General features: G+C 45.8%; 1 protein-coding gene across 2 annotated transcripts in view; it reads left to right on the forward strand.

Annotated features, from left to right (window-relative positions):
• Caln1 (calneuron 1) overlaps positions 1-10653 on the forward strand; it is a 467294-nt gene that overhangs the window by 433202 nt on the left and 23439 nt on the right. For both annotated transcript variants that reach the window (XM_016002519.3, XM_006971342.4), the window contains one exon: positions 10059-10215. In XM_016002519.3, the coding sequence (XP_015858005.1) occupies positions 10059-10215 (157 nt within the window). The remainder of the gene's footprint in view (positions 1-10058; positions 10216-10653) is intronic.

A 10653-nucleotide genomic window follows, 5' to 3' on the forward strand; every position in this document is an offset into this window, starting at 1 on the left:
GGGCTGGGATCCCCACAATCCACTGATCTCTGCAGTGTGCCTAGTTGTGGTTTTCTGTGATGCTCTCCATTTGCTATAAAGAGGCTTCTTTGATGAGGGGTGGTAGCTACACTTATCGGTGGGTATAAGGATACGCTTTAGAGTGTATTCAGGAACTATACCAGTCTAGCAATGAGGCAGTAGTAGATTATCTTCTAAGATCCGTGAACTCACTAGCCCTGGTTAGTAGACTAGGTTTCTAGTACCAGGCATAATTCCCCTCCTATTGAGTGGGCCCTAAGTCCACTTAGGCAACTGTTGGTTACCACCAGCATGTGAGAGCCACCATTGCCCCTTGGTGGATCTGTTGCCATGCTGGTCATTGTGGTGGTTCCTAGGTGTCTCAGCTGGATAGGACTTTTAACTGCTCCCCTCCCTTAGCAACTTGCATAATACCTTCTGGTACTCTGGAAGCTAGACTGTGGTTTCAGATTAGATCCAGCTGGAATAATCTGAGTCCCGTGTCCCAAGTAGATAAGATCCCACGTCACCCAGGCTGGCCTCAGACTCATGTGTAACTAAGGGTGACCTTGAATTTCTGACCATCCCAGGGCCTGGCATTACAGTTGGGTGACAGGAAACCTGGTTTACGTGGTACTAGGGATAGAACCAAGGATTCCACGCATGCTAGGCAAGCACTCTACTAACTGAGTTGCAGCCACACCCAGATCCGAATACTTTTACAGGAACGCTGTTCCGCTTTCTAGATCTATGCCTGTAGAACACACAGCTATGATCGGAGCCAGAAGAGGGACAACCTTAGGTGTCGCTCTTCAGGTACCATCTACTTTTGTGCCACTGCCTGGAACATGTTGAGCAGGCTAGCTTGACTGTAACAAAATCACACAGAAAGAAAACAGCATGCCGTACCGTACCGAGGTCAGAGTCGAATTTGGCAAAAAGCCTAAGACATTTCAAGAAACATTTAGATATTGTGTTTTGTATCAAAGACACATCCTGAACATTCTGTGGTGGAGGTTGCTCACCTGTTGACCTTGGTGACCTTTAAATGCCTTTCCAGGTGTCTTCCTGCACCATACACTCTTCTCTGGGGCTGTCATCCTTCAGGCGACTTTTATTGTCAACCTAACACAAATGACTTCCAAATCCGTATCATTAGCCTGTCAGGTCTACACTCCATCTCCTGGTTGTTATGCGGGGACTGTCACGCCGGGTGCTCCAGGGAACACACCCGAAGTTTAACTTGTCGCCTCTCTCTAAGTCAGAGACAGAGAATGAGAGCTGAGGGTGTGCAGGAAAGCATGACCAGGCGTTGGTCATTACCTGAAAGCAAAAGAGAGAGAAGAAAGGGGAGCGGGGGAGCTGGAGAGATGGCCCAGTGGTCGAGAACACTGGCAGCTTTTACAGAAACAAACTGGTTTGTTTCCCGGCACCCACGCTGGGCACCTCACAACCACCTGTAACTCAAGCCACGGGAGACCTAATGCCCTCTTCTGGATTCTGTGGGTACCCATGCAACATGTGATATGTGTACACACACACACACACACACACACACACACACACACACACAAAAATGATGATACTAATATCTTCAAAGGAAAAAAAGGGAAAGTTACACTTTTCTAAGTGATCTCAAAACGTAGGCCAAGCACGCTGCTACAGGATGCTCTGAGAGCAACTGTGTGGAGGAAGGACTCTGGGATGCTAAGTCTCACTAAGGGGATAATTATTCATCTCATTTCCTTAGCATGGCTTCAGGGGAACCATCTTTCCTTGATGATGGACTCCTGGCCAGGTGATTGACAGGTTTTTCTTTTTTAATTTTATTTTATTTTTGGTGTTTCAAGACAGGGTATTTCTGTGTAACAGCCTTGGCTGCCCTGGAACTCACTCTGTAGACCAGGCTGGCCTCGAACTCACAGAGATCTGCCTGCCTCTGCCTCCCAAGTACTGGGATTAAAGGCATGTGTTACCATCACCCTGCTTGGATTGACTCTTAAGAAAGGATACAGTGCCGGGCAGTGGTGGCACATGCCTTTAATCCCAGCACTTGGGAGGCAGAGCCAGGTGGATCTCTGTGAGTTCGAGGCCAGCCTGGACTACAGAGTAAGTTCCAGGAAAGGCACAAAAGCTCCACAGAGAAACCCTGTCTCGAAAAAAAAAAATCAAAAACAAAAGAAAGGATACAGTTAGCGTGTAACAATTTGGATAGCTTCAAAATAAAGACTCTAGTCAGGGTCAGAAGTAGATTTCATTTTTTTTTTAAATTAATACTTATTTTTATTTTTAGTTGTGTGTATGTGTATGCACTTGAGTGCAGTACCAGCAGAGGACAGAAGAGGGCATCAAATCCCTGGCAGCTGGAGTTATAGGCAGTTGTGAGCCTCCTCACAGGGGTGCTGTGTAAGTGTAGTGTGTACATGATTAACAGCTGAGCCTTTCCCCAGCATCCAGATCTCATTCTTTTGAACAGAAAGAAGTTGTTTTGTCCTACTGGACCTCACCAAAGCCCAGACTCTGCTACCTTTTTATATGGTAATTTAAATCCTAAGTAGAAGCAAGTATGATGTTAACCTTTTTAGTGTCACCAAGAGAATGGACACAGGAGGTGGGGTCCATCTCCAATGGCCTCTTAGTGTAATGTCTTTTAGTACTTTGTGGTTGAGGGGAGATCAGCTGATCATGGTGGGGAATATGTAGTGGTACAAAGTGCCCACCCATAATCATGAAAAAAGGTCGGGGGAAGAGCCTGGAGTCCTGCAATCCTCTTAAAGTGACTGTAATCCCCCTGAAGTAACCAGAGGACCTCTAGACTCTACCTCTTACAATATCCCAACACCTCCCAATAATGCCACAGACAGTAGACCACAGCTTTAATGTAGGCGCCTTTGGGGGATACTTGGACCCAGGTTAGACCAGTCAGTGACTATGCTTTGGGAGTCCACAAAAGTTTCCTAGTGAGATTTGAGCTTGCTTTACACAGCAGGGCTGTATTAGGGGATGGATTGACCACATGCATGGTCAACAGGTATCTGGGATGGTCTACACTTGGCTGTGATGGGAGGGGGAGGTCTTTTGTTCTACCCCTTGAAATTCCTTTAAAAAGCCCTTTAGTAGAGCCAGAAGGGGCTGGTGGGTTTGGACCCAGGCCCTCCCGAGGCTATCCTATGTTTCTAATTGTCTCTCTATATATATCCTTCTATCTACAAATTCCTCATTTCTCCCTGCTCAAGAGTACCCTGGAGGAATAAGAGGGAGTGGGTCTCCCTCACTATGCAAAGACTTTTGCACCACTGAGTCTTGGGATGCCCACTCTTACCATCCCTTTTTCTCATCTTGATCCCAGTTTGTTCTCATGTGCTTTCTATTGCTGTGATAAAAAAAAGAAAAGAAAAGAAAATACTCAGACAAAGTAACTTACAGGAGGAAAAGGTTTATTTTAGTGTATACTTGCAGGTCATAATCCGTCACTGAGGAAAATCAGGGCAGGAACTCAGGACTGGAGGCAGGAACCATGGAGGATGCTGCTTACTGGCTTGCTCAAAGGCTCATGCTCAGCTAACTGCTTTGTATACAGCCCAGGAGCATCAGTCCAGGGAATGGTGTCAGCCACAGTGGGCTGGGGTCTCCATCAACTAAGAATCAAGACAGTCCCTCCCCTATAGACATGCCCACAGACCGATCTGATCAGATAATTCCTCCAGCAAGGCTTTTCTCTCAGGTGATCAGAGGACTCTAGATGTGTCAAGTAGACAGTGAAAGATAAATAGGGTACAACCCATCTTAACATATCTGGAAGTCTCTTCTCGTCTCATCTCTTCTCGTTTCTTCTCTCCTCTCCTCTTCTCTCCTCTCCTCTCCTCTCTTCTCCTCTCCCTCCCCCCTTTCTCTCCTTGCTTTCTTGCCTGTGTGTATGGGAGGTCAGAGGATCACCTCTCCTGTCCTTCCTCAGGAACACCACCCACCTTGGGTTGTTTTGTTTTTTGTTTGTTTGTTTTTGAGAAAGGCTTTCTCACTGAAAGCCTTGAAGCTCAGCAAGACCAGCAAGTCTTAGATATCCTCCTGTCTCTACCCTCTTCCTCACCAGTGCTTGGATTACACGTACCATTGTGTTCAACTGTCCCATTTTAATGTCTGTCGCTGTGATAAAATAACTGGACAAAAGGCAACTTATGGGGGAGAGAGATTATTTTAGCTCATAATTCCAGGTTACATTCTGTCATTTAGGGGAAACCACAGTGTTAGGAATGTAACACAGGCAGTCTTATCATACCCAGAGAAGTAAATGTGTGGATGCTTGGGTGCTTGCTTTCTCCTCTCTTGTACAGTTCAGGACCCCTTGCCTAGGGTATGGTGCCACCCACAGTGGGCTGGGTCCTCCCACATCAGCCAACAACCAAGACAAGCCCCACAGACATACCCTGATCTAGACAATTCCTCAATTAAGACTGTTTCTCTAGTTTGTGTCAACCCCACAGACATACCCTGATCTAGACAATTCCTCAATTAAGACTGTTTCTCTAGTTTGTATCAAGTGGACAATAAAGCACCATGTCCTTTTTTTTTTTTTTTTAACGAAAGTTTGGGGGATCAAATTCAGGTCCTCATACTTGTACATCAAGCCCTTTATGGGCTGAGCTATCTCCCTCTGAGTATTTGCTTTGGGTCTTCCATTCCATACATATTTTCAAGAAACCTGTGATACACTCCTGACTTTCTGTGGGTTACCAATCCGTTCTTGCCACAGCGTGTACCAATCTGAATTTAAATTGTCTTGTGAGCAGAATCTGCTGTGACTTGATTACACCTGTTTCTCTCCCTCAGTGTCATCCTCCATAGCTGTTCATTTCATTAAAGACTAAATGTTTTTATACTAAGGACAAACTCATTGAAAACAGTATTATGACTATAAGAATAATTAGTGGCCAGACATTTCTTTTCACAGACTATAAAATGTTACAGTTTTTGACAAATCATGTAAATAAAAATAAGAGCGTCGGAAAGAAAGATTATAATTTTGTGGCCACATAATATAATTAGTAAAGATAAATAAATTAGTATAAGTTAGCTTTGTAGAGATTGTAATATAATGGAAAATGTCTTAGATATCCAAAGAATGCATGTGTAAGGACCACATTCTCTGTGGTCCACTAAACAGAACACAATTACCTCAAAACTAGAAAAGAGAAATACATGAAATCATGAGAGATAGGGCATAAGTGGAATTTTTGTTAAAGAGGGTCTCATGTTGCCTCAAACTTGCTATGTAGCCAAGGATGACTTTGAACTTCTGATCCTCCTGCCTTTCCTCCCCAGTGCTGGTATTACGGGCATAGGCCACCACCCACGATTTATGTAGTGCTGAAATAGAACCCAGGGCTTTGTGTATGCTAGGTAAGGACTCTACCAACTGTGCCACATCCACAGCCACTACGGTATAGTCAGTCTTGAGAGAAATTTTAAAATGTGGGTCTACTGTGCATAATTGCATGCTAAAAATAATGAAACGCTTGTGGATAGTTCTCCAAAAATAGTATAAAATTCTAAAAGTAACTCAGGAAAAATATGAAAGCTGGGTTGGTGGGTCATCATGGGAGAAATACCTATTGGTGCCAGGTTCCCATTTTATAGTGATTTCTTTCAAAACTTCAAGAGAGGAGTGGTACCCTGACAATAAACGACATATGGGGAGTTGTTCAACTAGGTTGGTTAGGTGTTAGCACCCTGTGTTAGACAGTGGTGGGTCACTGTGACAAAACAGTCAAGGGACACTGTTGTGAACAGGAGGTTCTATCTGAGCTTAAGGTTAAAGATGTTTTGGTCCACGGTCCCCTGAGTCTGTCAATATGAGCTTGAGGTGAAGCTGGAGGAGAACGGTAGATGAAAATTGCTCACCTCGTGATGGCCAGGAGAAAGAGAGAAGAGACAGAGGAGAGACAGAGTCAGAGACAGAGAGAAACAAAGGTAAATACAGACACACAAGGAACAGAGATGGAGATGGGAAGATGGAGAGAGGGTGGGGGCGCACAGAGACTGAAAGAAAAAAAAAGAAACAGAAAGACAAACACATGGAGGAGAGTCTAAGGTCTTGAAAGTGACCTACCAAGCAGGACCCACCTCCTAATGGCCCATTCAGCTGTGGACTCATTAATGGATAAATCCAGTGATGCAATCAGCACCTTCGTGATCCAGGCTGTTCTCAACATCACCAGCAGCCTGGGACCAAGTCTTCTACCCATTGCCACTGGGGACATTTGATCTACAAAGCCACAGTATATTTTGTTTGTTTTGTTTTGTGTTTTTTTTTTCTAGACAGGGTTTTTCTCTGCAGCCCTGGCTGTCCTCGAACTCACAGAGTTCTGCCTGCCTCTGCCTCCCCAGTGCCGGGATTAAAGGTATGTGTCATCACTGTCCAGCTTGTCACAGTATATTCTAATGATGATAACCCCAGCACGGGGGAGGTAGAGGCAGGCAGATCTCTGTGAGTTCAAGGCCAGCCTGGTCCAGGACAGCCAGGGCTATACAGAGAAACCTTGTCAAAAAAAAAAAGAAAGGCTCAAACAGCCAAAACACTGGAGGCAGGGAACCTATATCTCTATTTCCTAGCCTCTAGCCAATCCTTTTACCTAGTTTCTGAATGGTAGAAAGCTCTTAAAGTGGTATAGTATTTTTCCAGGCAGCACTCCATCTCTTGTTATTGGTCTTCCAAGTAGCAGTGACTCACTTTTTCCCCCTGAAGAAATCTATTTGAAGTCAACACTATTCATCTCTGACCATGGCAGAGGATCTGTTCTGACTTTATTGTGTTGCCCTGATAAAAACACTCTGACCAAAAGCACCTTGGATAGGAAAGGGTTAATCTGGCTTATACTTCCAGGTCACTGTCACTCACTGAGGAGTCAGGGCAGGAATCTGGAAGCAGAAGTCATGGAGGAGTGCTACCTCCTGGCTTACTCACGGGCTCGGGCTTAACTAGCTTTCTTATAGAGCCCAGGGCTACCTAGCCATGGAATGGTACCACCTACAGCATTCTGCACACGTGCGCGCGCACGCGCGCGCGCGCACCACATCACCATCATCATCACCATCATCACCATCACCATCATCATCATCATCATCATCATCATCATCATCAATTAACAATCAAGACAATCCCCACAGACGTGCCCACAGGCCCATCTGATCTGGACCATCCCTCCACTGAGACTCCCTTCTCAGGTGACTCTAGGCTATGTCAAGTTGACAGTTAAACCTAACTAGGCCAGGATCCCCATTTTATATCAGAGTCATTCTCCTTTGCGTTCTTTGTGCCTTATTCCTGCACATGGGTTACACTCCTCGTTTATCCAATGTGAAGGGACACTGTACCTAGCTTTGTGACAAAGTCACTCTCAGGGCCATTAAGCTACAGTGCAGACAACACAGCCCATATATGAATGCCCATCTTTTGCTCTGACTCATACCGGGCTTCCGACTTGAATCATCTCCATTTTCCCAGCAAGTTTCAGTAGCTCAATTTAATTTCCGAGAATGAGGTGCAAACGTCTAAAATGCTTGAAAAGACAGGAAGGAGAGAAAAATGCCCAGGATTTGGCTTTCAGAAGTATCTGTGTGGACTCCTTTCAGTCATGGGTTTCCGTGTTCTCCCTTGGTGTGATGGTTAACCTTGACCGTCAGCTTGATAGGACCTAGAATCACACAGAACACACACACGCCCCTGGAGCATGTCTGTGAGGAAGTTTCCGTTAGCTGATGGAGGTAAATCCACCTTACATCCCACGGGCTGAGGTCGTGGACTGAATACAATGGGAAAAGATGATGAGCTCCTGCATTCGTCTCTCTGCTTCCCGATGCAATGTGACAGGCTGCCCCCAGTTCCCGAAGCAGCCATGTCTTCCCCACCTTGGCGGACTGTATCGTTTTAAGTGTGAGCTCACTGATGCTTCCTTAGGAATGAGAAAAATAATAAATCTACCATTGTGGTGATATTGTGTCCCCCAATATATTGTGAACACTAATAAACTTATCTGGGGTCAGAGAACAGAACAGCCGCTAGTTAGACATAGAGGCCAGAAAATGGTGGCACTCATGCCTTTAATCCTATCACTTGGCAGGCAGAGATCCATCTGGATCTCTGTGAGTTCAAAGCCACACTGGAAACAGCCAGGCGTGGTGACTCACACCTTTAATCCCAGGAAGTGATGGCAGAAAGCAGAAAGGTATATGTTTGAGTACCAGGAACTAGAGCATGGTTAAGGTTTTAGGCTTTTAGCAGCAGTTGAGCTGAGATTCATTTCAGATGAGGACTCAGAGGCTTTCAGTCTAAGGAAACAGGATCAGCTGAGAAGTTGTCGAGGTGAGGTTAGCTGTGGCTTGTTCTGCTTCTCTGATCTTTCAGTGTTCACCCCAATACCTGGCTCCAGGTTTGTTTTTATTAATAAGACCTGTTAAGATTCATGTTACATACCATATTAGTCATCTTCCATCACTGTGGTAAAATCCCTTCTGTGGAGGAGAGACTGACTGATGGATACAGGCCCGAGTTTTGGAAAGGGAAGAGCATGGTACTGCCTCTCACTTGGCCCTGATGAAGGCCTTCAGGTAGATCCCATCACAATGGCAGGAGAGATCACATGGTAAGACAGGAAGTCAGAAGATGACACGAGGACAGGCTTTACAACAGTTGCACTCGTGGGGCTGGGAGGATGGCTCAGTGGTTAAAGCACTTGCCATGTAAGTGTGAAGGCCAGCGTTCAGAACCCCAGAACCCATGGAAATGCTCAGTTGCCATGGTGACCCACCTGTAACTCTGACTTGGGAATGTGGAGACAGGGCATCTAGTGAGCTGGCTAGAGGGACTAGTCCTGTGGGCAAGCTCTGAGTTTGACTGAGAGATCCTGCCTCAGTGAGTTAGGTGGAAAAGCAATGGAGGATGATTCCAGACATCAACGTCAGGCCTCCACATGTGTGTGCACCCATGCATATATGCACGTGTGCGCACACATACACAAACTCACATGTGTGCATCCATGCACATGTGAGCACAGACACACACACACACACACACACACACACACACAGAGAGAGAGAGAGAGAGAGAGAGAAAGAGAGAGAGAGAGAGAGAGAGCTAGAAAACTAAGCCCTGTCTTGGAACTGACACACCCTTCTGGAGCAACATCTTCAGTCTCCTGAATAATTTTTATTTATTATAACAATTATAATTATTATTACAAATAATAATATGTATTTATTATCTGTGTATGTATGTGGTCCTGAATATATGTATGTGTACCATGTGTGTGCATGTGCTCTCGGAGACCAGAAGAGAGAGTCTGATCCTCTTTGGCTGGAGTTGCAGGCAGTTGTGAGCTGCCCAACATAGACATGGGGAACCAAGCTCAGGTCCTCTGGACAAACAGAAAGTGTTCTTAACCACAGAGCAATCTCTCTAGCCCTGTGTCCTGCTTCTGAAAGTTTCCTCCATCTCAATACCGTAACAGCACGAGGCTTCCAATACGATAACTATTGGAGGGATGGTGGGGAGGGAGACCGCATTCAACCCACAGCAGACATGTATAAGTTCACACTCGAAGCAAAATTGGAATTGCTAGTTCCTTCGGAAATGATGAAAGAAAAAAAAACTGAAACATATGCATTGTCCAAAGTGGAAACACGAGATGAAAATGACTGGTTTCTTGCAAGATGATAGGACTTTGGAAACATGCACTGTCTAAAGTATGGCACCATGCTATAGGACATGAAATGTGGAGGGTTGACAGCAGATGGCTGGTTGATGATCAATCCAACTAGCAAGTGGCTTTTTACTCTTTCTGTCCTAAATCAAGGAGGATATATTTCACTCACTTTGTCCCCAATAAGAGCACGCATATGCTCAGAGCTGGGGGGAGGGGGGGGGGGGAGACGGACGACGGGGACTGCTCATCTGGTATCCTGAAACTCGGTTTCTTAAGGAGCTTTTGGGCAGGCTGACAGCAAGCCCAGCTGAGCTCACACCCCTGTTTTCAGAGCCCTCTTCCTGTTCTTTGTCTCCACAGTTTGACATGCAAAGAGTCACTTTGGAGGAGCTGAAGCACATCCTGTACCACGCCTTCCGGGATCACTTGACGATGAAGGACATCGAGAACATCATTATCAATGAGGAGGAGAGCTTGAATGAGACCTCGGGGAACTGCCAGACAGAGTTTGAAGGAGGTGGGTGCACCCGCCTGGGTGCCTTCCCCAGGGCCTCCACGTGCCCTACAGTTAGTTACCAATCTTCAGGACGAGAAGCAGCCTTGTCCCAAAGCTTAAAAAGTCGGGGCCAAGTTAACAGGTCAGCTTAGGAAAGATACAGTGGTTGAATTCCGCCTTATGTTTTCTGTTTTCACTTTTTCCTCCTTTCGTTTTTCTTTCGTGTGCAGAGGTTGGGGTCATGCACACATGTACGTGCAGGTGCACGGGAATGGAATACAAACGCCTGTCACTGTGGAAACCGGAAGTCGATGCTAGGCACCTTCCTCTATTGAGTTCTTATTTGTGAGGCGTTGGGTCTCTCGCTGAACCTGGAGCTCACTGTTGCAGTGTGGTTGGCTGCCCGCTGAGTTCCCAGAGCCCACCTCTTCCTGCCTCCCCAGTGTGCTGGAGTCACAG

Source organism: Peromyscus maniculatus, chromosome 23 (assembly GCF_049852395.1).
Source record: "Peromyscus maniculatus bairdii isolate BWxNUB_F1_BW_parent chromosome 23, HU_Pman_BW_mat_3.1, whole genome shotgun sequence".
NCBI classification, from domain to species: domain Eukaryota; kingdom Metazoa; phylum Chordata; class Mammalia; order Rodentia; family Cricetidae; genus Peromyscus; species Peromyscus maniculatus.